Raw genomic sequence first — 26,808 nt, forward strand, 5'->3', positions numbered from 1 at the left:
TTGATTATTATAATTATGCTATGAATGTACGACTAATGCAAGAATTAATTATGCAAGAATTTAAATATGAGAAAGTTAATAATGCAGATAAATACCGATTTACCTCCCGGTGAGGGTTTGGGATTTTTAGGTCCCCCAAGCTGGACCTCCAAATCTTTTAATCTTTTGAGTTACCTTCCTCCGGAGATGGTGTCTCCAGTGGTTCTTCATGAACTTCCTTCACTGTAGAGTCTCTCTCTGGTCTGGGTTTGAATGTGAAGTGTTCTTCTTGACCGTTTATGTTGAACTTGATTTCTCCGTTCCCGACATCAATGTGGGCATTAGCAGTGCTCAGAAATGGCCTTCCAAGGATGATGGACACTTTCGAGTCAGGACTAATGTCCAGTACTACGAAGTCTACTGGCACAAGGAAATCTCTGATCTTGACTGGAATGTTCTCGGCGATGCCCAACGGGTGTCGAACCAATTGATCCGCTAGTTGTAGGCACATTGATGTTGGTTCTAAGGTTGCATGATCAAGCTTTTTTGTAGACTGATGCTGGCATCACACTGACACTTGCTCCGAGATCACAAAGTGCATTGTTGAAGTGTTGGTTTCCGATTGAGCAATCAATAGTGGGGCATCCGGGGTCTTCCTTCTTCTTTGGTGGTTTATTGAGGATGGCCGCACTACATTCTTCTGTCAGCTTGATAACCTCAGTGGTGGGCAGTGGTCTCTTCTTGTTAAGAATATCTCTGATGTACTTTGCATATGTAGGTACCTGTATGGCATCGAGCAGAGGTATGTTGACATATAATTTCTGAATGACCTCTACAAACTTACCAAACTGCTCATCCGACTGCAGTCCTCTGTTTCTTCTGGGAAATGGCAAATAGTTGGTGTCGTAAAAATCTTTCCTCATTTCTCCAGTTCTTGGTGGTTGTAGCAGATCTTCTGCTTCAACTGGGCTTTCTTCTTCTATCACTGTTGGTTGCACTGGTGCTGATGTTCTTTGTTTCTCTTTTGGGTATGGTGGATCTCTGGTAGCTTTACCTCCTCTAGTAGTTATATTCTTTACCTGCTCAATGTTAGTAGCAACAGGCAGTGCAGCAGCTATCTTTATTAATTTAAGCTCTACCCTTTTATTAAGAGTGTTTTGCTCATCAAAGGCAGTTAGTAGAAAATCTATTTTATTATGTATATCTTTTAGAGATGATTCATTTGTATCTAGCCTTTGTTTAACTTCATCATTAATTTTGGTTTGTTGAGCAATTATCTCTTTTAATGAAAGTTGCTTGAAAGTATTACCTGAATTCGTACCTTTGCTATTGGGTTGACTCGAAGTTGGTTGATATTTGTATGCTGTCTCAATGGCCCTTTGATCTTCTTTGAACTTGGCCCTCTGGTCAATCCAATGGAGCAAATTTTCCATCTTAGTTGATAATGCATTTACTTCTTCTGGTATTTCTTCAGTTTGATGACATTGTTGAGCTTTATCTTGGAACCAGCTTTGGTTTTCTGCTATCTTATCCAAAAGTATCTCTGCTTTTCCAGTTGTAAGCTCCAAGAATGATCCTTTAGCAGATGCATCTAGGCACTCACGAGCCTTCTAGGTTAATCCATGGTAGAAGGTCTGCATAAGTAACCATGTGGCCATTCCATGGTGAGGACAATCTGATGTGTATCCTTGAAAACGCTCCCATGCTTCTGAAATGGCTTCTATCTTCTGCTGTTGGAAACTGACAATATTTCCTCTTAAGGCAGTTGTTTTGCCTATAGGGAAAAACTTTGATAGAAAGGCATCTGACAAGTTCGTCCAGTTGTTGATGTTATCTTGATGAGTGTAGAACCACTTCCTCGCTTTCCCTTCTAGTGAGAATGGAAAAAGGCGAAGCAGTATGACGTCTTTGTCAACTCCATTGATGTGGATTGTGCTTCCAATCTCTAAGAAATTCTGCAAGTGTGCACTGGCATCTTCATGTGCCTTTCCACTGAATTGTGTAGCTTGTACCAAATTGATGAGGCTTGACTTGAGCTCAAACTCGGGTATTCCTTCTTCTACTGCAAATCTTGGACCAGTTGGAATGTTGTCAAGACTTGGAGCAGAGAATTCTTGCAAGGTCTTTTGTGTCATAGCTTCAGCAATTGGTAGCTAGCTTCTTCTTCTCTTGATTGCTTTGGTTCTGATGACGAAGAGTTGAATGTATCCAAAGTCAATCCTGTTATACCCTGTATAAAAATATAAACATAGAAAAACAACAGGGTGAACCTGCCAAAGCAGCGGTGCCTTGTTATGATTTCTCACTTAGTAGCTGTTTTTATGCAATTATTTCTCTATAGTCTAGTCTAATATTTTATATGAATAACCTTGATTGATTTTCTGGCTTTCCTTAATATTACCCTTTTGTTCCCTTTTATGACTTATTCCTGAGACTCGTATAATTCCTATAATTCCCCGGCAACGGCGCCAGAAATGCTTGTTGACACTAGCTAACACCACTTAGATACTAGGTTGTCATCCCTAGCATGGCGCCAGAGTGTACAAAGGTATTTATAAATGTAAAGGCTCTCTAGAAAATAATCTATTCTATCCGCAAGCGCACAGATAAAACACCTCATTGTAGCATTTCACCAGGATAAGTATTCCAGGTATCGTCATTTATAATTTTGCTTAAGGGATCTCAAGAAGATGGAATTAAATCAATGGGCAAAATCTATCAAGGCATAGACTAGAGATAAACTTGCAAGAACATGATTACTAATAAGAAACTCGTCACACAGTCACATACTTTAGCAGGGGGTAAACTATAAAGATAATGATAATGAATTATAAGTTCATGGGTAGATAACACAGCGATTAGAAAATAGACTACTCCTCATATATGTAGGTGATGTCGGATTAGCTAGAGAATGGATTCTAAGTTATCTACTAACTACTAAGTCATAATCTACTCTAGTTATCTACAAGATCATATATAGCATAAAAGACTCTTCATTCATGTATAAGGAACATTGATAAAGTAAATCAGAACATTGCATGACTTACTCCACAATACCGGTTCTGCCTGTCCTATCAACGGAGGGTGGACTATATAAGAATCAACGAAGCTGTCACTATCGCGAACTACCACACGACCCGGCCAATAGGATACATTTGCAGATAAATAACATCTAAGCACCACGCTCACATGTGATCTATCACCTAACTCCCTCGCGTCAAGAGCTAAGCGCTTTGCAAACTTATACATAAACTCATTATCAATTAGAACTATATCAAATATAGAACTAGAGCAAACTAAGAACATAATAATTAGAGACATAATGCAATTAGAATAATAGAATTAGAGAAAGATATGAATAATACCAATCTTTATTACCGAAGATCCGAATCCAGAGCGTAGTGCTCTACTTCTCTAATTGCTATCTAATCAAACCTCTAAACTTGAAGGATTAGGGAGTAGCTAATTCTAATTCTCTGTGGGAGAGAGATCTAAACCCTAACTTTGATGGCTACCTCTGAATAATGATTTCTCCTCTCTTCCTCCAGGGGCCAGGGGGTCTGGTTTTATAGTCCCCTCAAGTGAACGTGAGCCACTGGATCAAACCGACATAGATTGTATGGTTTAGATTGATCCTTTAGGTCGGTGGAGTGTAGTCCCGAAGCAGAGTCCTGGTTGGCCTCCAACCCTGGGCGGGCGCCCAAGGGGGGTGGGCGGGCGCCCAGCCCCCGAGCCCGAATCGCTTCCCGTTCGTTCCCGTGGCTTCTGGATTCTTCTAGATTGAGGAAAATTGCGCGGCACGTAATTATCTCGTTGTAAACATGACATGTGGGCCTTCTCTCCATATTCTCTGATAAACCCCTGCAGAAATAGATAAACACCAAAGCTTGTGGAATTCTGTCAGATAAAACCCTAATTCTAGATGTTTGTTTCATATTGATCCTTTTTCATGTTTATTTGATTATTAATTTTAGTACTTAAGGACCGTCAACAGGAACTAAGCTGAACTTCAGTTCTGCTTATCATCCCCAGACTGATGGACAGACAGAGAGAATTAATCAAATCTTGGAGGACATGCTGAGAGCTTGTGCTCTGCAGTATGGCGCTAGTTGGGACAAAAGTCTCTCGTATGCCGAGTTTTCCTATAACAACAGCTACCAGAAGAGTCTCAAGATGGCACCATTTGAAGCTTTGTATGGTCGCAAGTGTAGGACACCTTTATTCTGGAATCAAACTGGTGAAACACAGGTGTTTGGACCAGACGTCCTAAGAAGTGCTGAAGAACAAGTGAGGATGATTAGGGACAATCTAAGAGTGGCACAGTCGAGGCAGAAAAGTTATGCCGACACCCGAAGAAGGGACTTGAGCTTAAAAGAGGGTGATTTTGTATATCTGAAGGTATCTCCAATGAGGAGTGTGAAGAGATTCAATGTGAAGGGTAAGCTAGCACCGAGATACGTCGGACCTTTCAGGATTCTTGCAAGACGTGGAGAAGTAGCCTATCAGTTAGAACTTCCTGAGAGCTTGTCAAGCGTACATGATGTATTCCATGTTTCTCAGTTGAAGAAATGTTTGCGGGTACCCGAAGAGCAGATTCCTATAGAAGAGTTGACCATTAAAGAAGATCTCACATATGAAGAGTACCCGATAAAGATCTTGGAAACTGCAGACAAGTACAATGGAACCGTTATACCAAAGATGAAGCCACCTAGGAAAGAGAAGAGGATTTGAGAAAGTCGTATCCACAACTATTCGAGTAAGCATCACCTAATCTCGAGGACGAGATTATTTTTAAGGGGGTAGAATTGTAACACCCAAAAATTTTATTTATTTAAAATAGATGAATTGAATTTAAATGAATTTATTTTGTGAGCATTCTCAATATAGGAAAATAAATAAATTTGGAGAATTAAAATTAAATATAAGTTTAGGCTAATATTTTGTTGCATACATGCTGGTGCACTTCTTTTATGTGATCAGTGGTTTGAAGAAAGGAATTTGAATTCAAAAATTCATTTGGAAAAGAGTTTGAAAAAAAATTATTTGGAAAATAAAAAGGAAAAAGCCTTTCTCTCCCCCTTCCTTCTTTCGGCCATTTTGGCCCAAAACCCCGCGGCCCAGCCGGCTCCCCCTCTCTCTCTGGCGGCTGACGGGTGGGGCCCACCCGTCAGGTCTTTCCCCTTCCCCAACCGAAGCCCCACGCCCACGATCCCCTCCATTCCCCCCCCCCCCCCCCGCGCCTCGGTCTTTTAGTTGGATAGCTCCCGTGCGCCCGAGTTTTCTTTCCCCCTCCCCATTTTCTTCTCTCCCTGCCTCTGCTCCTCTCGACTTGCGCAGAAAACCGCCGTCGCCGGAGTTTCCGCCCGCCGCGCGAAGCCGCCGTCCCGAGTCGTTTTCGCTGCGATTTGGCGTCGTGGTGAGCTTCATCTTCCTTCCCGCTCCCTCCCCGTCCCGTTGCCGAGCAAATCATGGCCCGGAGTCCAGTTCCGTGAGCTCGGACGGGACGTTCATGGCGTCGCCGTGAACCTTCTCGAAAACCGCCTCCTCGACCGCGTTTATGGGTTGGAATGGACTCGCATCGCTCTCCTCTTTCTCCCAGTTCAAACGGAATAAAAAACCATGCACCGTAGGTCCCTATTCTCTTGCTCCGGCGAGCTTCCTTGCGGCCGGCCACGGTGGCCACCATGTTCTTGACGGAGCTGGCCTGAGCGCCGTCCCCTTCCTCTCTCTCTCGTTTTTTATTTTTTTTCTTTTAATCCACCGCGTTCATCTGTGATCCAACGGCCTACAATGCCCCGTACCCCTTCGAGGGCATTTTTGTTAAAGAGCCCCCTAGGAATCCCATTTTTGCGCACGCAGTCGTCGGCCAGAGGAATTTCCAGGATTTAATTCATTTATTTAAATTCGTTTAGACTCTGCTTTATTTATAGAATTGCCACCGCATTATTTTAGCTATAAAATCGCCGTTTGAACTCCGAATCGATCCGTTCAAGTTGCGTTAGTTTCGTAATTTCGTAAGCTTCGCGTTCGTACCACTATTGTTTAGGTTTACCACTATTAGATTTCCTAGTTAATTACAAGTCCATAGATTGTAGTTGAAATCACGTTAAAAGCGTAACTTTCGCGTCGTAAGTCCGTTTTTCGTGAATTTCGCGTTGACGTGATCGTAGCAGCACGTAGATGATTTTGGAAAACTTTTATTTAATTTATTTACTGCTGGTGTACCGTTCTAACTTTAGAAATTGTTCTCTTGCATGTTTGTCTTGGTATGCGTGATGATTGTGATGTGTTGGTCGAGCCCAGACGGTGAGTAGTATTTCGGGAGTCCGGAGCTCTTTGGGGACCAGCAGGACCAGCAAGAGTACGTGAACCAAGGCAAGTATAGCATGGGCCTACCTTGTTGTCCTACTCATTTTTAAGCATTTCACCCTGCATGTGTATAATATTGCAAACTATAAGGACATCCTAGCTGTTGATGACAATTACCTTGTTCCTGAGGGTTTTTATTGCATATGGATAGAAGTGCTAGTGCTCTAACTCCAATTATATAAGATCTGAAATCAGTAATGGAACCATGGTTAATTAATTAAACATGATTATGATAAATGGAACATAGGGCTATGGTACAAATGACTGTTGGTCATGTTGTCCTAGACCCTCCGTAAGGACTTATCTGTCGGCAAAAGCTGGGACTTACAGTGCAACCGGGAGAGTCACATAGCTCTGACTTTAGCTCAGTAATAGGATCTTTTCTAACTCGTTAGAGGTTACCCGAAAGGGCGCAAGAGGGGCTTGCCACTTTGGGTGTAGTGCTGCCCCTGTTTCTATGAGTATAGCCGCGATGGAAATGTGCCATAGAAAAGGGGGTTTTCTACATCTGCCTGTCGAGGAAACCTCGCGGCCCTAACCGGTTAGAATAGGCCTATGGAAGGCTTCATAGTGTACCCTGCCCGCTCACCTTGGTAGTGTTTGGGGGTCGACGGACCCCGGGCATGCGGGCAACACGACTTACGGTGAAAATGCACAACCTCTGCAGAGTGTAAAACTGTTATAACAGTCGTGCTCACGGTCATGAGCGGCCCGGAAAACTCACAGAATAACTGGTTACTGATGTCTTTATGGTACATGATGATGTATAATTATGCTTTAATGTGACTTATTGACTTACTATGGTTCTAATAACTGATCATATGGGATATTTGGGAGCTTAAGCATAAACTAAAATAATTAATGATAAAACACTGACCTACTAAAAGCTGATGCAGTGAACCTAGTTTAGCCTGTTTGAGCCTCATAAATCCTCATGCTATGCTTGTGGAGTACGAGATGTACTCACGCTTGTATATTTCTTTTCTTTGGATAAAAATTCCGGATGGGTAACAGATGGTGGTAGCTATGAGGACTACTCGGAGGACTTTTAGGCTTGTGCTTCACGAGTCGACCTTCCCTGTGTGAGGGCCATGAGATAGTTATCTTAGATTATCATATTTATATTTCCGCTGTTATGCCAGACTTTGTGATGTAATAACTACGTTTGTTGTAAACACTGCGATGATGATATTTAATTTGTGACTTATGTGTGTAATTGATCTCTGGGCGCACATAAGTTTATGCATTCAATTTCTTCCTTGAAATTGGGTGTGACACTGTCTAGGCCCTGTCCATCAAAAGCTACGGGCCAGGTTATCTGTGGGCTCGGGCTGGCTCAGGTCCAGAGAGAGGTGGTAGTGGATTTGGACAATCCAACCAATTGGACTATAATTGTTATGAATGTATCTTGAGGGAATCTGCGAATGGGCCCGTGGTTTCAGTGGTAGGCTATCTTAAAATTTTTTAGAAAGGAAAAAGTCTACATTACGTCCCTCAACTTTCGCGAAAGTCTGATTTTCGTTCCTAAACTTTAAACTGGACAAAATACATCCCTCAACTTTTAAACTGTGCACATTACATCCTTGACCTGGTTTAGAAAGCGGTTTTACCTTTTTATTTTTATTTATTTTGGCTGAATGTTTTGAAAAATCACAATAAATCACATAAAATCATAAAATAAAAAACTCAATTTTGTTGGACTTTAGATTAGTAGATCTACACATTGAATATATAATATAGTATGTTCTAGTACAAATTTTTTTGATGCATCTATAGATCTATGTTTTTCTGTAATTAATTAGACTAATTATAGCTACATTTTCTATGGTTCAATTGTGATGAAATTTATATGGTGAGCTAATTATTCTATGTTTGAGTCATAGTAAAAATTTAATACTCATTGAATCACGTATTACTTAGTTATAGATTTATTTAGGTTTATGCTTGTTAAATTATAATAAATCTATAACTAAGTTATACATGACCTAATGAGTATGAAATTTTTACCATAGTTTAAACATATAATAATTAATCCAACATAAAAAATTCACCACAAGTGTACCATACAAACTATAGCTATGAATTATTCTAATTAATTATAGAAAAACACATATCTAAAGCTACAATAAAAATTTTGTACTAAAGTGTACTATATTATATGTTCACTATGTAGATCTACTTATTTGGAGTCCAACAAAATCAGATTTACTATTTTATGAATTTTATGTGATTTACTATAATTTTACAAATATTTAACCAAAATAAATAAAAATAAAAAAAGACAAAACTGCCTTCAAAACCGCTCATAACATGTCAGGGACGTAATATGCATGGTTTCAAAAATTAAGGGATGTATTTTACCCGGTTTTGAAGTTTAGGGATGAAAAACAGACTTTTGCAAAAGTTGAGGGACCTAAAGTGGACTTCTTCCTTCTAGAAATTTGCATGTGCATGTGTGTACGTGTAGTGTGATATGTGAATTGTGTGTGTTTAAGTTGTACCCATTCAGAAAAAAATCTTGAGGGGATCTATTTGGATTGAATTTCCATAATCGTTTGATCCATCAAAATCTATCGGGCATTAGCTAAGACAGATAAGTGTCTGTTAGATTTATGTAGACTTGACCACTTGAGAGGAGACCGGCCTTTAATGTCTAGTTTAAAGTTTATGATTTCGGACTTGTGTATATATTAGTCATATTGGTCTACACTAAACTTCGAACAATTGTATTTAGTCATCTCCAATAAATTTTAGTTAATTGCAAAAATTTTAGTAGGCAATCTTCTTAAATCATCTTAAGAAACTCCCAATTGACTTTGCTAAAAAATTTGAGGTGTGAATATGAGGATTAAATTCTCTAGTCCCGCTTTTGACATGGGACCCGCTTATATATCTACTTACACCGATCTACACAAGGTAGTGAACAACCATACTGAATTATCTCCGATAAATTTTATTCAATTTTGCTATAATATTAAAGTGTAAACATGACGTTTTAGTTATAGAGTCTGGCTTTCAACGTGGGTCATGTATATATCTAGTCACACAGGTACGTACAAAAGTAGTGGGCTTTTAAAATTAAAAGCTCGTGTTAAAAAACTCATTATAGTAAGGTCATGTACATATCTAGTCACACAGGTACGTACAAAAATCATAATGAGTTTTTTAACACGAGCTTTTAAAATTTAGATCTAGCTTTGACATATAGAATTAACTGGTTGTTGTAATGTTTTGTTATTGGGAATGAGCGAGTCGGTGCCCAGCAAGTATTCCCGTTGGTTTCAATGTGAATGGGGATATCCTCCTCATGTCTAAAACAAAATAGTTTTGTTATTATTGGATCATATTGGATGAATTTGTACTTAAAAGTATTGGATTTGGACATTAGTCATTTTATATTAAGGTAGCTTTGGATTTGGCATTTTTTTTTCTTGTATTCATCCATTGACACCTCTACCCCCAACCTTATTGTGAAGTGCCAACCCTTACATCTAGCCGATTTGTGTCCGTATTATGATTCACAAACAACCATAAAATAGCCAAATTGTTTTTAAGCATCCTCTTTCTCAAATCTCAATCACATTTCAAAATTTAAACGTACATAAGCATTGAATAGCAGAAGTGCAGAACATGTGGCCCCAGTGTTCTGCCTAGTTTATTGACTTGCGTGGACCCCCCAAAAAAGACACGACACGAGCAAACGATTTCACACGACAATGACTCGAACCGCGCCGCATCCGGGCACCTAATTAAGCAACGGTCTCCTCCATCTTGCTGCCCGCGACGTCAATGACGAAGCGATACCTCACATCGTTCTTCTCGAGCCGCTCGATCGCTGTGTTGACGTAGTCCATCTGCACCACCTCAATGTCAGCGGTGACGCCATGCTCTCCTGCGAAGTCCAGCATCGCCTGGCAGTCGGCGACACTCCCCACGCCGTTCCCGGCCACCCGCTTCCCGCCGGTGATGATGGCGTACGCCGGCAGCTCCAGCGGCGTGCTTGGCGCGCCGACGACCACCATCTGCCCCATGGGCTTCAGTAGCGCCAGCAGCGGCACGATCTGGTGCCCCGCTGACACCGTGTCGATGATGCCGTCCAACGTGGCCGCTGCTGCCTGTGCGTCCATAACACTATTGCATCAGGTACCACGCACGCGTGCTCAACAAAGTGCATGTTCATAACCTTATTCGTGGCAGAAAACACTGTTCACTGATTTGTTGTGAGAGAAAAATACTGCCGAAGAAGTTGAAGCGAACAGGCTGGCCTTTGTTACCTTCATTTGCGCGGCGTCGTGGCTGACCAAGAACGCGTCGGCGCCAAGGCGTCCGAGCGCCTCGTCGCGCTTGCCGGGCGACGAGCTGATGACGGTGACCGTCATGCCGAACGCCTTGGCGAACTTGACGGCCATGTGGCCTAGGCCACCGAGACCGACGACGCCGAGGTGCTTGCCGGGCTCGTTGAGCGCGTACTGCGCCATGGGGCTGTACACGGTGACCCCGGCGCAGAGCAGCGGCGCGGCGCCGTCGAGAGGGAGGCTCTCCGGGACGCGGACGACGAAGTCCTGGCTGACGACGAGCACGTCGGAGAAGCCTCCCTTGGTGGTGGCGCCGTGGTGGTGGTGGTCCACGCCGTTGGAGGTGAGGACGAGGTCAGGGCAGTAGTTCTCGTGCCCCGTGCTGCAGCTCTCGCAGGTCCGGCAGGAGTCGACGAAGTAGCCCACGCCCACCGTGTCCCCAGCCTTGAACTTGGTGACGCCATGGCCGACGTCCGTGACGACGCCGACGACCTCGTGCCTGCATTATGCGTTGACTTGCACACCGTTAGATGATTAGAAAATCGATCTGAGCACTTAGACGACGATGAGGCTACGACATGCATGTTTGTAGTATGTATTTACCCTGGGACGACGGGGTACATTGCGTTGCCCCACTCGTTCTTGATGACGTGGAGGTCCGTGTGGCAGATGCCACAGAAGAGCACCTTGATCGTCACGTCGGCGTCCCCCTGAATCCTGAAATCGCCGTGAAGCAGAACATCGTGAGTACATGCATGTCATGTCCCACACGGCCACACGCAGTGTCGTACAATGCTCCGTACGTGCATAGCAATTAGACATGGAAAGAGACGTGTGCATATATGTTTGGGTGGCCCTGTTTAGTTCATAAAAATTTTCTTTTGGATCTATTACATCGAATCTCTAGACGCATACATGAAGCATTAAATATAAATTAAAAAATAACTAATTATATAGTTTATATGTAATTTGCTAGATGAATCTTTTGAATCTAATTAGTTCATAATTGAATACTAATTATCAAATAAAACGAAAAACACTACCGTAGCCAAATTCAAAATTTTAGCCAACTAAAGAAGGGTTGTGTGAGGGAGACATCGACAGACCTTGCTGAGAAGCTGTAAGGGGAGAGGTGGCCGGAGGCATCCCTGGCAGCCCACCCGTGAGCCGTCTTGCAGCCCTGCTCCATATCCATGAAAACTATTAGAGCTCGCTTGATCTGCCTCTTCAACCTTGCTTGGCTTTTCCGTTCAGAAGAATGAAGCTCTAGGTGTGGTACGCCGTTGGTAACTTCCGAGCACAGCTTAAATAGGCGAACAGGGAGCCTGACCAGTGGCCACCAAGAGCACGGCGACGACGTCAGATCGTACGTATGTATCCCTGTTGCTCGCGCAGGACATTGCCCACGTTTATTTACACAGTTTATTATTTACAACGCTGAAGTCAAAAGACTAGGGGCCTGTTTGGTAGCCTGCCTAACTCCAAACCAGGCCTGCTGGGGCTCAGTTGGCCCTGTTTGGTTGTTGGTTTTCTCTCCTAAGCCAGGCCATCCGCGGCCTCCGTACATGGGCTAGCCTGGCTCCCAGAAAACGGACGGGGCGGCCGTTTTTCTGGGGCCTGGCTTGGGCCAGCCTCGACGGGGCGCCCGCAGTGGCTCTCACTGGCCACCGTATAAAACCGGCCGCTCACCGCCCCGCTAGGGTTTCCCAAGCACTGTTCACACGCTCGGCCGCGGCGCCAGTCCTCTCTCTCGCTCGTGCTCTCGCCCCCGTCCTCGTCCGTCCTCGTCGCGCCCCAGCCGGTGGCGGCGCAGCTCCTCCTCCCCTCTGGTAAGCGATTCGACGAACTGACATTGCTCCTCCTCATTCTAATTCAATGAAAAACCAGTTTGCATAACACATTAGTGGGGACAAGATTCAAATGACAAATACAAAGTCAGGAAAGGAACCACCTGAAGGGCACACCCCAGGAAGCGGCGGCCTGCGTGCTTGCCACCGATTGCCTTCTTCAGCGTCGCATGGCGAGAATGAGCACACTTGGGTATACGAACAATGCCCAAGCCTGACCACTCTGGCTCTAGGACCGCGTCAGGAACCGCACTGTCGCTGTTGTCCTATTACCAAAACGAGATGGACGATTCAATTATCTCAACCCTAACTGCAATTTGGTACAAGACGGCTAGGACAAACCAAAAGAGATTGACAATCAAATCGGGAATCACATCGGGGATTAATCATGTATACGGAATCAAATCTCTGGTACAGAACAAGGAAAAGAGGGTATTGGGGGAGAGAGGGGATTTAATCGAAACCCTAGGTGCGCGTGTGGATAAATCTTGCCTGCGAATCGGAGAGGAGCTGGGTGGCGCTGTGGTTGCTTGAGTCCGCTGAGTCAGTCTCCTCGGCGCGCACAGATTGCATCCTCGACGCTGTGTCGTCGCTGTGGACAACGGCGGCCGGACCACGCCGTGGCTCTTCACGGTCGGAGAAGCATGGGCACCCGGTGGCACCTTCGTAGCGACGGAGACTGCGCCGCATCGCGCTTGACCCTCCAGCTTCCGGCGCGTCCGACATCGAGCTCGGGGGAGCCTCGGCCAAGACGACGGAGAGCTCGGGGAACGGAGCGGACTTCGGGTGAGAGAGAAGGGAGGTGAATGAATGAGGGCTGAGGCGAGGAAGTCGAAGGGGTAAGGGCCGGGCTGATATCGTGGGGGAGACCGCGGGGTAAACCCACCGAAACAGAGAAACGGTTCCCTCACCCATGGATGTACATCCAACCAAACAGATGTCCATAGGCCTCAGCAATACAAGCCAACTGTATAAGCAGTGAACCAAACAAAAACCAGCCCAGGCAAAAGTACTAGCCCAGCCAACCAAACAGAGGCCTGTTGGGCGAGGTAGACCAGGCCCAATGTGCCCTGGCTTACAATTGGGGCCAGGCTAAAAACAACCAGGCTACCAAACAGACCCTAGAATGCTACTCAAAGCGTAGAGACAGAGATGTACTGACGAAAGAGAAATGTATACTTACAAGATGGTAAATGCATATTTGTCTTGAAAAATCCTTTTTAGCTGCACCTCGAAGATAATGAAATCTCAATGGCTTCGATCTTCTTCTTTCTTTTGTACATAGAGCCAATAATTAGAGCTGTAAAGTCATAAATTCTGTTAACTAGAATTTTAATGTTGCCATTCAATCTAAGCCGTGCAACTAAAGTCGAGAATTCTTTTCGAATTAGTTAAAAGCTCCCTTCCTTGCGTCGGACCAAACATGCATACCAGTCGTTATTACGGAACTTTAGAGCAGCATATGCCATAGCTTTTCTAAATCTCACTCTCTAAATTATTATTAGAGATTTATTTGTATAAAACTTATTTTCTATATTTTTTCTATTCTTTAATATTGTTTTCTATATCTCATGCATAGTATAGAGAGTCATACTCATCTTTTATTTTTAGATAGCGAAAAATTCTAAATAAAAAATAGCTATATTTAGATAACCATAGAGAAAAGTTATTGGAGGATAGTTTTTCACTAAATCTCTTCTTGCCGTTTAGAAAGGTAACGGAGAGTCTCTTGAAGAATTTATGACCTATGCAGTGAAAAAACAGAATTTATGACTTATGCAGTGAAAAAACAGAATTTATGACTTTCTAAACTGTTGGACCAAATCGGGTTTGCTGAGCTCTGACCGAGATTTCTGGCGTTTATTTTACCTGTGCAACGACCTATGCAGTGACGCGTATACGCCGCATTGCCGGCGGTGACGAATGTGCTTAGCAACTACAGCCAAAGCTAGTTACTAGATAATAAAATAACCTTGTCGATCTCTCAATCGAGCTCGTGGAGGAAGTTTATATCGAACAGTTTGCGAATGAACGGCGAAGGAACGGACAAGCTAGGACGAAACAATAAGGTAGGGAGAAATGAGTTGACTTGAGGCCTTGTTTAGTTCATAAAAATTTTCAAGATTCCACATCACATCGAATTTTGCGGCACATGCATGGTGCATTAAATATATATGAAAATAAAAACTAATTGCACAGTGTAAATCGGTGAAACGAATCTTTTAAATCTAGTTACTTCATGATTGGACAATGTTTGTCAAATAAAAATGAAAGTGCTACAATATTGAAATCTAAAAATTTTTACGAACTGAACAAAGTCTGAGATTTATTTTACAGAGCGCAACCAAATTTATTTAAAATTTAAAAACATGGGCTTAAATAAGCAAACCGATAGGGCACCACATACATGGGCCGAAGGATTGTTGGGCTTAGACCCCTAGTATAGTTGAAATTACCTACGTAAAAATATTTATTTAGACTTTGTTTAAATTTAGGGGTAAAGTTTTAGGGTGTCTCGTCGACTGTCAAGTGTGGATAGTAATAATAAAATAAATTAAAAAAAAATCTCAGTACTCCAGGAGACGAATTTATTAAATCTAATTCATCTGTCGTCATTAGTACATGTTCACTATAGTTTTACCATAGCACCATATTGTCAAATTATGAACTAACTAGGATTAAAAATTTATCTAGTAAAATAGTCACAATTTGTGCAATTAGTTATTTTTTAGTTTATATTTAATACTCTATGCATGTGTCCAAACATCTGATGGGAAAGGGAGTAAACTTTAGGGGGGACTAAACAAGGTGCAAATTCTCTATCGGGGAAATCATAAAAATCCTTTACTAAAACATTCTTAGGGATTTTCAAAAAATCTCAAACTGTACATAATGAATCTGTAGATGCACATTGCAACAAATTTAGAGATTTCAAATTTTGTTTTGTAAAAAGTCATATGAAAATAACAAATTTTAGATGCATATGCACTAGAAGACATAATTTCTCGTAATTTGTCTTCTCGTGCATATGCATCTGAAATATATCATTTTTATATAATTTTTTATATTGAGTTTGAATCTCAAATTCAACAAAATACATTTATAGATGTATGTGTGATATTCGATTTATTAAAAACTGTTAAGTATATTTTTAAAAAGGTTTTCACGATTCTACCGAGTAGAATGTGCACTGAATAATTTTGGCAATTACCAAGTGGCGTGTGGCAGGCGGACATGCTGATTTTGGACATGTTAGAGCAGCTCCAAGAGTCTTTCTAAACCTCACTATCTAAATCATTATTTAAATCATTATTTGGAGAATCATTTCTATAAAACCGTTTTCTATATCTTTTCACTCTCCAACGGCTTTTCTACATCTCATGCGCCCTCTAGAGAGTCATTCTAGTATTCTATTTTTGGCTTGAGAAAAATTCAGAATAGAAGATAGTTATATTTGCATAACCAAAATCTCTTTTAGTCTCTCAGAGTTGCTCTTAGTTGGGTTATAGAATAGGCTCTTTTTTTTGTTTTGGGGTGTTTATATGCATATATGTACACATAGTCTATCATTATGGTTTATTATGAACACCTCCTGAAAAGATTAGATCGGTAGATCTTAAGATTAATGAAGTAATCATATGTCCCTCATTATTGATGGACACATCGTTTAGCATAAAAAATAATAGCACCGTTAAATCTTATGATATACATCCAAATAACTGCAAGCATCCACATCAAGTTAAGATGTTAGGTCTAAACCACCAAACCAATTTATAGAGATGGGTTGTAATAAGTTGTCCCCCTCCTCTCTATTTGTAAAGATGGTTGATTTTGCGAACCATGAGTAAAAAAAGGCGCTTCCAGAAATTGTTGTTGTAGTAGTGGTTGAGATAATGCACCAAAGTTTGCTAGAATCTCCAATCTGACAAATAGAATTTGGAAACTTTTGGCGTAGCAATTAATATGGAAAAGTGATAGTTCACATACATAGGAACTTATTGAAAATGTTACACATATACGCATGGTGACTCATCATCTCATGGATCTAGAAACACAACCCAAAACTCTACCCTTGATTATTACCCACCTGCATGACATGCAATGGCTGCGTACTCCAACCAGGACAACTTGGAATTGAGGGTGCCTAAACACTTAGGCCTCGTTCGTTTGGCCTGGATTGAAGCCAGGAATTATTCCAGCTAATCAATATTCATACAGATAAGTCTATCATTCCAACCAGAATAATTTCAGGACAGATGTTTCGAAGTAAACGAACGAGTCCTTAAGCAGCGACACCAAGCTTGCTGCCTGCGACGTCGACAATGAAATGGTACCTGACATCGTTCCTCTCTAGTCGCTGGATCGCCCTTAAGCAGCGACACCAAGCTTACTGCCTGCGACGTCCCATGCTCACCCGCGAAGTCGACAAAGTAGCCCACGCACCGTGTCGCCAGCCTTGAACTTGGTCACGCCACGGCCGACGTCCGTGACGACGCCGATGACCTCATGTCCGGGGACGACAAGGTACATGGTGTTTCCAAACTCGTTCTTGATGACGTGGAGGTTGGTGTGGCAAAGCCCGCAGAAGAGCACCTTGATCGTGACGTCGTCGTCGTCTCTCTGAACCCTGAAAATCAAAATCAAACGTCGCACCATTATTATATACGAAGATGGCGGGTTAGCTCCGTAAGACCAGTCTTAGTGGAAAATTTAACTCTTTATAAATCATTGAATTAACTGTCTATAAAATTATAGAATAAACTTTTCATTAAAAATGTGTGTTTTATACATACTTATTTCATTCTAAATAATATGGTAGTCCTGTAAATAACACCATAAAATTCTATACCGAGGCTAACTTAATGCACATGCTATAGTCAGGGGAGGAATACCTCCGTGAGAAGTGGCAAGGAGAGAGGTGACCAGAGACATCCCTGGCTGCCCACCCATGCGCCCCCTTGCCTTCAGCCATTAAACAAACACTCCTCTTGCCTCGCCCTCAATCACTTCTCATTTCAGTAACCAGGATGGTAGGTTGGTTGTAAACTTGGAATAATCACTATTCACTAACCACGGTGTTGGACACAGATGGAAGGGTGCTCCAAACGGATACATGTGGTTCTTTTTTAGTGTAACTAAATAAACTAAAAAAATAAGAGAAAAAAATTATTTACTTAGTTTATTAATATTTACACTAAGGCCTTGTTTAGTTCCGAAAACTGAAAAGTTTTCGGAACTGTAGCACTTTTGTTTTTATTTGACAAACATTATTTAATCATAGAGTAACTAGGCTTAAAATATTCATCTCGTGATTTACAGGTAAACTGTGCAATTAGTTTTTATTTTTGTTTATATTTAATACTCAATGCATGTAGCGTAAGATTCGATGTGACGGGGAATCTTGAAAAGATTTTGGTTTTTGGGGTGAAGTAAACAAGGCCTAAAGAAGAACGTGGGTTGAAAGGACCATTTACATTTACATCCTTTAAATATTTTGCAAAATGTGAATAGTACACATTTCGTTTGTATTTGACAAATATTGTCCAATCATGGACTAACTAGGCTCAAAAGATTCGTCTTGTCAATTTCGACCAAACTGTGTAATTAGTTTTTATTTTCGTCTATATTTAATATTTCATCATACGTCTAAAGATTCGATGTGACGGGAAATCTGAAAAAATTTGTAAAATTTTTTGAAAGTAAACAAGGCCATAGCGAAGCTGCGCGCAGCTATCATGGACGTATGGTGACGTCAGGTAGCACGTAAGCCGTTCATTATTCAGTGTACCTGCTCCCAGCAGTGTTGGCTCTCAGCTGCTTAAAGCCGCCGGCTGGCGGCGGCCAGCGCGCTTTGTAGTCCATTTCGTTGATTCATTCATGTAAAGTCATGAGACTCGATGCACATTGTCTAAGTTCATATATATGCAGCAAATTTAGACCCCCTTTAGATGGTAGAAACGTTTCGGATTCCGAGGTCAAACAGCCAAATAGATGACAAAAATATTTCCGATTCTCAGAGAAACATTTTTCGTTTTTGTGTTAGGAATGAGAATCACTAAAAAAAGGTGTTTTTGCAGTGATTCTAGTTCATTTCAAGGAGAATCTGGAATTAATAGCCGAACGTTTCAACGATTCTTACCAAGTGATTCCTATTTTAATAGAGAAACGTTTCCAGGCCAGACTTGATTTGAACAAATCTGATTACTTACTGCTATATATATGTACAAGGTATACTGATGCATACATACTCAATACTTGTTCCAATTAATTAACCATTCTACATCCAAAGATTAGTCAGCATCTCAAGGCTAACGAACTTAACTAAAGGAACTTTCAGACATTTCAGAGTACTTCTATCTACTAGACCTTGTTTGGATGTTGTCGAATTTATTTCAATCCATATGTGTTAGGGTGGATTAGAGATGGAATTTAGTTTAAGTTCCACTCTAATCCACTCAACGAATGTGAATTGATATGCTACATCCAAACCAAACCTAGGGTGATACGGTGGTTGGTGGAGATCGATGGAGTGAGTAGCAATCGCGACAAACAATAATAGTGTGCTATGTGGTAGCTATGACTACACGTCGCTTGGGGTACCAATGTGGTGCAATATGCATGCTGTGAAGGTCACATTGCATATATTATATATATTATAATAGTTGTATATCTCTCGATCCGTCACCAACCCTAAATTAAAAATGATCGATTCTGTAGCTTTGACCAAATGCGTGCCAACTGCCAAGATAACCATTATCTTAATCCAATATGTATAATTCAATCACCACAATTATTAATCTTGTCCTGAATTATAGGGTTTTAAAAGTTTGTGTTTATGCATAGTACCAGCCACTCCTAGGCAGATCAACGCCAGCCGACCGCCGGACCGCCCACGAGCAAAAGTTGGAGGGACCAGTGAGCTGCCCGTCACTACGCAAGTTAGAAGCATATTTAGGCCTAGCTTAGTTTCAAATTTTTTTTGGTTTTTGAGACTGTAGTATTTTCAATTTTATTTGATAAATATTGTCTAGTTATGGAGTAACTAGGCTTAACAGATTTATCTCGCAATTTACATGTAAATTGTGTAATTAGTTTTTATTTTCGTCTATATTTAGTGCTTCATGCATGTGCTGCAAAATTCGATATAACGGGGAATCTTGAAAATATTTTGGTTTTTGGGGTGAACTAAACAAGGCCTTACTTGTCTAGGATAAAATGTATATTTTCCTGACCACTATCAGCAAAATCTGGAGTCATGTGTTCCGAGCTGTTCACCGTGCCTAATATTTTTACAACGTAGCCAATCAGGTTATCTGCTCCCGTTTCCACTCTGTTTTTTCAAAGACGGATAGAAAGCGATGTTAACCTTAGCCGCCGGCTGCTTTTCTTTTCTGAGAAAACATACGCACACCGGCAGATGACGAGAGATTCACGAAATCAGCACAGGTCGTTCGCTCGTCTACCATTAAAAACATAGTACCGTTAAATTCCATAATAAATCTAGAAAAAGTTACGAACACTAATGCCAAGTCGAAGACTTAGACCCCGGGTGGTAGGTTCTACCACAAGGATCCAACCATGGGTGCCAACTAAAGAAACCATTGAAGTGGGCCTGCTTGAGCACTGACAGTCTATTTACTCTTACTTAACCACTGCTTAGCACCGGCAAATCATCCTGGTCCCTGAACGACGAAGCAGAGTGACAACAAGCTAAGGTTGCAGGGCGGAATCAAGGAGTTCCTATGGAGCAAGTAAGCAAGGCGGCGCTCGGGTGGGCTGCGAGGGACGCCTCCGGACACCTCTCCCCTTACAGCTTCTCGAGGTTTTCTCTCTCGCTCCATGCCTAGTTTGCTCTGTTTTGTTTTGTTTTGAAATTGTCAAATTCATCCTTCGTGAACGATCAGTTTGATGGGGATGCGATGCTGAGTGATCGACATGGTTTCAGGGTTCTGAGAGACGGCGACGTGACGATCAAGGTGCTCTTCTGCGGGGTCTGCCACACCGACCTCCACATCATCAAGAACGAGTGGGGCAACGCACTGTACCCCGTCGTTCCCGGGTAATTTTAATTTCTTCACCAAGCAAGCCAGGACGCACGGATTTATCCAGTGTTTCCATCGAGCAGCACGGCATTGAGGATGACGCCGCCGCTCATTTCGGTGCAGGCACGAGGTCGTCGGCGTCGTCACGGACGTCGGCGCCGGCGTGACCAAGTTCAAGGCCGGCGACACGGTGGGCGTGGGCTACTTCATCGACTCGTGCCGCACCTGCGAGAGCTGCAGCACGGGGCACGAGAACTACTGCCCCGACCTCGTCCTCACCTCCAACGGCGTAGCCCGCGACGGCGGCGTGACGACGACGACGACCACGCAGGGTGGCTTCTCCGACGTGGTGGTGGTGGACCAGCACTACGTCGTCAGGGTCCCCGCGAGCCTGCCTCCGGACGGGGCCGCGCCGCTGCTCTGCGCCGGCGTCACGGTGTACAGCCCCATGGTGGAGTACGGCCTCAACGTGCCCGGGAAGCGCCTCGGCGTCGTGGGACTCGGTGGCCTCGGCCACATCGCCGTCAAGTTCGGCAAGGCGTTCGGGATGGCGGTCACGGTGATCAGCTCGTCCCCTGCCAAGCGTGGAGAGGCCATCGAGCGCCTTGGCGCCGACGAGTTCTTGGTCAGCCGCGACACCGAGCAGATGAAGGCAACAGCTGCTAGCTAGCTCACGTTCAGTTCCTGTGACTGACCGACCGTCGATTGCTGCCATGGCAGATGAGATGACTGACGCAATGTTGTGTGTACGTACGTACGCAGGCGGCGGCAGGCACGATGGACGGCATCATCGACACGGTGTCAGCGGGGCACCCGATCGTGCCGCTGCTGGCGCTACTGAAGCCCATGGGGCAGATGGTGATCGTCGGCGCGCCAAGCACGCCGCTGGAGCTGCCGGCGTACGCCATCATCACGGGCGGGAAGCGGGTGGCCGGGAACGGAGTGGGGAGTATCGCCGACTGCCAGGCGATGCTGGACTTCGCGGGGCAGCACGGCATCACCGCGGACATCGAGCTCGTTAGGATGGACTACGTCAACACGGCCATGGAGCGGCTGGAGAGGAACGACGTCAGGTACCGGTTCGTCGTTGATGTCGCTGGCAGTCTGGGCGCCGCTGCTTAATTAGGCGCGCGGCAGAATACGGTGCCTGCTTCTTGTGTACCAGTCGGGTGCAATAATAAAATTATAGAGTGCACTGCCGTGTGATGTATTGTAACACTGCCAGACAAAGTTCCTAATGCACGAGATCTGAATCTGATGATGCTCTTGTTATTCTGAACTTTATGTCCTCACAAGTCACGACACTTTCATTCTTTTTTATATATCTTCTCCATCCAAGTTTTGCTGTAGACTTACTTAGGGCTCGTACCACGTTCATGATACGTTGTTTGGCCTTATTTAGTTCACCCAAAAAACAAAAAACTTTTTAAGATTCTTTGTAGTATCGAATTTTATCGTACAACTAAGACCTTGTTTAGTTCTAAAAATTTTTGGGAAATCGACACTATAGCACTTTCGTTTGTATTTGACAAATATTGTCCAATCATGGACTAACTAGGCTTAAAAGATTCGTCTCGTCAATTCCGACCAAACTGTACAATTAGTTTTAATTTTCGTCTATATTCCATACTCCATGCATACGTCTAAAGATTCGATGTGACGGGGAATCTGAAAAATTTTGCGTTTGCCGGTAAATCGCGAGCTGAATCTTTTAAGCCTAGTTACTCCATGATTGAATAATATTTGTTAAATAAAAACGAAAATGCTACAGTATCAAAGTCCAAAACCTTTTGATCTAAACAAGGCCTAAGTTGACCGATCAATTTTTTTCTTTTCTACGTGACATTAGAGTTATTAATGTTGGCTTGGTTCTGCTCGGTGCTGGCACCGCACGATTCGATGCCTAGGTGGCCATTCTAGGCTTCGAAATCCGCACATCTAGCAAAAAAGACCCTCTAATTTCTTTATAATCGACCCATACTACTTATGATTTTATATTTTTAATCTTTGTAATCAATATTTTAATAATAACCATTGCTAAAATGATATTATACAAACTAACTGTTTTGGTCACCCAGCGCGAGTGGCGCGGCAATATCACTATGTCACGCCACATGCACCGCCGGGACGACAAAGGGCGTCTATTATCCTCCATGGTGGACGTGGGTCCTACCGTATCGTGCCACCGACTCAAACGTGACAGCGGGCTTGTCGTGCTAGGCCTTGCCTCCTGCCCTATGCGCTACTTGGCACCATGCAGGCCTGCCCCCCTCCGCCCTAGCTAGGTACGCCGGTTGCCGACCTCTGTTGGGCACACACATGCTATGTCATTGGTGCCTGCACCTGTTGAGCGTGCCGCCAGTCAGCAGTTGGTGGGCGGCTAGGTGCACCGGCCCTTGTGGCCTTGCTAGGCGGTGGGTGGGCGCCTATGCCTGGACGGGCAACGGCTAAGAAGCCATCATAGTCTCGCACCATCCGTCGAGTGGGTGAGGAAATGAGAGATAGTTTTATACCTAGGGTTTCTAGATGGGCTTCTAGTGGCCAAATTTGCTTCGGGCCTCAATGGTGATTCACGGGGAAAAAATGTGTAATCTACACCAAACCTATCACCATTTGGCTATCCGAAAACTGAAAATCCGTAAGTGCTAAACTAAACCCACAACCAAAATCATTAGACCTCAAATTTGTAGATATCCGATCCAAAACCAACCCACTGTCATTCCTATATATCAACAAACATGTGGAGAAACCCATTAAGATGTTATTTGGTTGCATTATGTAAATGAGATTCAAACAGTAAAGGAAGATGCTGGAAATGGAAACAAATTAAATGTTTATTAACTTTGTTTGGTTTCTGACTGTAAATGTAATGGAATTAGACATACAACAAGATCGAGGCCGAGGGCTTTGTCTTCTAGCTCCGCACCTAGCGCCGCATCTGCTTCTAGAAGTTCCGAACAGCAAGACCAAGACCAAACTTGCGCAGCACCTGATAGTTGTTCGGATGACTGAGAGGCATGGTTGATGGTGACAAGGCCGAGGCAGCGATGCAGGTGGCTGTCAGCGCTCGTTTAGCTTGAGGAGGCCTTCATATGGCGTGCAACATCATTTCTTCCCCGACAAGGACATTGGATTCGTAGACATCACCCTCCAATAATCCTACGTGGGGTATTCCTACGCAGCGGAGCGGATCACTACACAGACAATCCTCGACAAGATGAGAAGCCCTAACTCACGATGTGGGTGGCGCACTTTTGTGAACACCGTAGCCAGTTGCATCTGGACGAAATTAGACACTGAAGAAGGCAGAGGAAGGGCAACAACATGGCGTTGGCATTGGGCACAAATGGGTGAAGTCACGTTAGGACGTGAAGAGGCAGTGGGAATAGACGGCGGATGAAGATGTCGAAGCCTCGAGCCCTTGAGGAAGACAAAATCAGACGAATGGATTAGGCTCGGGTTGGACAGTATCAAATTTCTATTAGTTCATATCAGTTTATGCGCGTGATGTGTGTTCCGATGGATGTGAAACAAACACTATCTAATGTTGTCGACTACTATTTTATTTGGATGTAATTGGATTCGCATCAATTTACATACGTTAAAATAGATTAGAGTATAACTTGAACTAAATTTCACCCCAATCGACCAACACATTGAGTTAAGGTGAATATGATAACATCCAAACAAAGACCTAATTAATGGATATTCACTTTCCATACAAGCCAGCGAAGGCAACAGCACTCTGTCTCCCTCTTATTTTCCTTACTTGTACACCAAACAATTAGAGCCACAAAAGCCACGACCAAGTTCCAACTCATCAACAAGCGTCGAAACATCATTCCGTACCTAATTAATTATTGGGCTCCGATTCAAACTTTTCAGCCATGCCTAAGCAGCAGAGCCGAGGCTGCCGGCGACGTCGATGACGAAGCGGTAGCGAACGTCGTTCTTCTCGAGCCGCTCGATCGCCGTGTTGACGTAGTCCATCTTGATGACTTCCACCTCGGCGCCGATGCCGTGCTTCCCCGCGAACTCAAGCATGGCCTGGCAGTCCCCGACGCTGCCGACGCTGTTCCCAGCCACGCCCTTCCCGCCCGGCACGATGGCGTACGCCGGCAGCTCTAGCGGCTTGCTCGGCCCTCCCACGACCACCATCTGCCCCAACGGCTTCAGCAGCGCAAGCAGTGGCGTGATCGGGTGCCACGCCGATACCGTGTCGATGATGCCGTCCATGGTGCCCGTCGCCGCCTGCAATCGGCGTTAGCTACAGATTCCAGTGCAATCAGAAGTGACCGTGGAGAAATGACGGCACACCTTCATCTCCTCCGGGTCCCGGCTGATCAAGAACTCGTCCGCGCCGAGGCTCTCGATCGCCTCCTGACGCTTGCTCGCGGACGTGCTGATGACGGTGACCTTCATCCCGAACGCCTTGCCGAACTTGACGGCGACGTGGCCGAGGCCGCCGAGCCCGACGACGCCCAGATGCTTGCCGGGCTCGTTGAGGCCGTGGCGCATCATGGGGCTGTACACGGTGACGCCGGCGCAGAGCAGCGGCGCGGTGCGGTCCAGCGCCAGGCCGTCCGGGACGCGGACCACGTAGTGCTCGTTCACGACGATGACGTCGGAGAATCCCCCCTTGGTGGGCACGCCGCCGTGCGCGTAGTCGACGCCGTTGGAGGTCTGCACCACCCCGGCGCAGTAGTTCTCGTTCCCCTTGCCGCAGCTGTCGCAGGAGCGGCAGGAGCCGACGAAGTAGCCCACGCCGACCGTGTCGCCGGCCTTGAACCGCGTGACGCCGCCGCCGACGCCGGTCACCACGCCGACGATCTCGTGCCTGCGCACCGCGCGCGCCAACCAACGGATCGTCAAAGGACATATTACCAGAGTGGTTGCGTCTAGCAAATCATTTGCAACATTCGGCGCGCGGCGAGTTCGATTACCCGGGGACGACAGGGTACATGGCGTTTCCCCAGTCGTTCTTGATGATGTGGAGATCGGTATGGCAGATCCCGCAGTAGAGCACCTTGATTGTGACATCGTCGTCTTTAGGAACCCTGTAATTGGAACCAGCGAAATGGATTCCATGAACTGAGGTAAGTAAAACTCTGAAAGGAAGAACTCTGAACATTTGTTAGTCCACAAAACATAGGTTCATCAGCCGGTACCAAGCTCAGCAAAGTAGAAACAATTAAAGGGGAAGCTACTCAGCTAGCTCTAGCTGAAAGTTCACCCAATTCTATACGCGTAATGAATCTTATTGTCTCTCTTTTGTTTCCTGCTTTAACTTAAACGAGCAAACAGTCTTACAAAACAAGAACAAAGGGGACAGAACAAATAAAAAAAAATATGGTAGGTCAGTGGTAAGCCAAAGTAACCGAATTTAGAAATCTGAAACTGTGTATAAAAGGTAAGATTGATTAGAGATCTTCCAGGAGCAGCAATAATCATAGGATATGGCAGAACAGAAGCACGCACGAGCAAAGCAGAGAGTGCTGAACGACAGTGACAGATGTTACCACCTTCTGGAGAAGTTGTAGGGGGAGAGGACGCCGGTGGCGTCCCTGGCCGCCCATCCGAACGCCGCCTGGCCGGCTTTCTCCTCCATCGTCACCTGCTGCTCTCGCTTCTCCACGGACGCCCTTGCTGGCCGCGGCAACCGCAGAGCTCTCGAGGGCAACCCTACACGAACTCCGAGCGAGGGAGCAGGAGCACCAGCAGCTCCGGGGGAGAAGGGCGGGTGGAGAAATGGACCCTGGACGAGGGCGCGGCAATGATATGACATAACTGCTGCTCCTAAAGGCTGTGGAGTGTGGAGTGTTGAGGGGCCAATGCGGCAATGTATCAGGTTTTTCATGCGTTAAATCCTGATAAGGATAGGGACTTAGTTTCTTTGTTTGATGTGGCGAGGTTCTGTTAGAGCATCTCCAAAGGCTTTGACAAATTGACTTGGCATTTGTTGTTATTTGCAAACTCCTATAACAAAATGCAAAGGATAAAAATAGGTCATCTCCAAGGGAGTTGACATTTGGACTTGGCAAATGATAAAAATAGAAGGTCTCCAAGCGCACACGCTTTCCTCGCGCGTGACTTTGCTCACGCGATTGGGTTTGCAAAGCCATCCACAACTTGGCATTTTTGCCAAGTTTGCTCCCTCATTTGCCAAGTTGTCTAAATTGCAAACTCCAAATGCAAAACCGTTGGATACCACTTTTGAAGCTTTTTGGCAAATTACTCAAATGCAAACCTCAAATGCAAAACTCTTGGAGATGCTCT

General features: G+C 44.3%; 3 protein-coding genes across 3 annotated transcripts; 1 reads left to right on the forward strand and 2 right to left on the reverse strand.

The window, feature by feature from the left end:
* Nucleotides 9,896–11,919, reverse strand: LOC8055797 (probable cinnamyl alcohol dehydrogenase 8D). Its single transcript, XM_002462303.2, has 4 exons — nucleotides 11,750–11,919; nucleotides 11,247–11,360; nucleotides 10,623–11,142; nucleotides 9,896–10,463 (listed from the first exon to the last, which is right to left on the reverse strand). Exons 1-4 carry the CDS (start codon nucleotides 11,836–11,838, stop codon nucleotides 10,098–10,100), a joined length of 1,089 nt encoding a protein of 362 aa, XP_002462348.1. The 5' UTR covers nucleotides 11,839–11,919; the 3' UTR covers nucleotides 9,896–10,097.
* LOC8056235 (probable cinnamyl alcohol dehydrogenase 8D) lies at nucleotides 19,919–21,811 on the forward strand. Its single transcript, XM_002460142.2, has 4 exons — nucleotides 19,919–20,312; nucleotides 20,436–20,549; nucleotides 20,656–21,184; nucleotides 21,295–21,811. Exons 1-4 carry the CDS (start codon nucleotides 20,233–20,235, stop codon nucleotides 21,652–21,654), a joined length of 1,083 nt encoding a protein of 360 aa, XP_002460187.1. The 5' UTR covers nucleotides 19,919–20,232; the 3' UTR covers nucleotides 21,655–21,811.
* Nucleotides 24,166–26,404, reverse strand: LOC8055798 (probable cinnamyl alcohol dehydrogenase 8D). The gene is made up of 4 exons (XM_002462305.2): nucleotides 26,055–26,404; nucleotides 25,476–25,589; nucleotides 24,850–25,369; nucleotides 24,166–24,783 (listed from the first exon to the last, which is right to left on the reverse strand). The coding sequence occupies exons 1-4, from the start codon at nucleotides 26,387–26,389 to the stop codon at nucleotides 24,424–24,426; spliced, it is 1,329 nt and encodes a 442-aa protein (XP_002462350.2). The 5' UTR covers nucleotides 26,390–26,404; the 3' UTR covers nucleotides 24,166–24,423.

Source organism: Sorghum bicolor, chromosome 2 (assembly GCF_000003195.3).
Source record: "Sorghum bicolor cultivar BTx623 chromosome 2, Sorghum_bicolor_NCBIv3, whole genome shotgun sequence".
Classification (NCBI taxonomy): Eukaryota; Viridiplantae; Streptophyta; class Magnoliopsida; order Poales; family Poaceae; genus Sorghum; species Sorghum bicolor.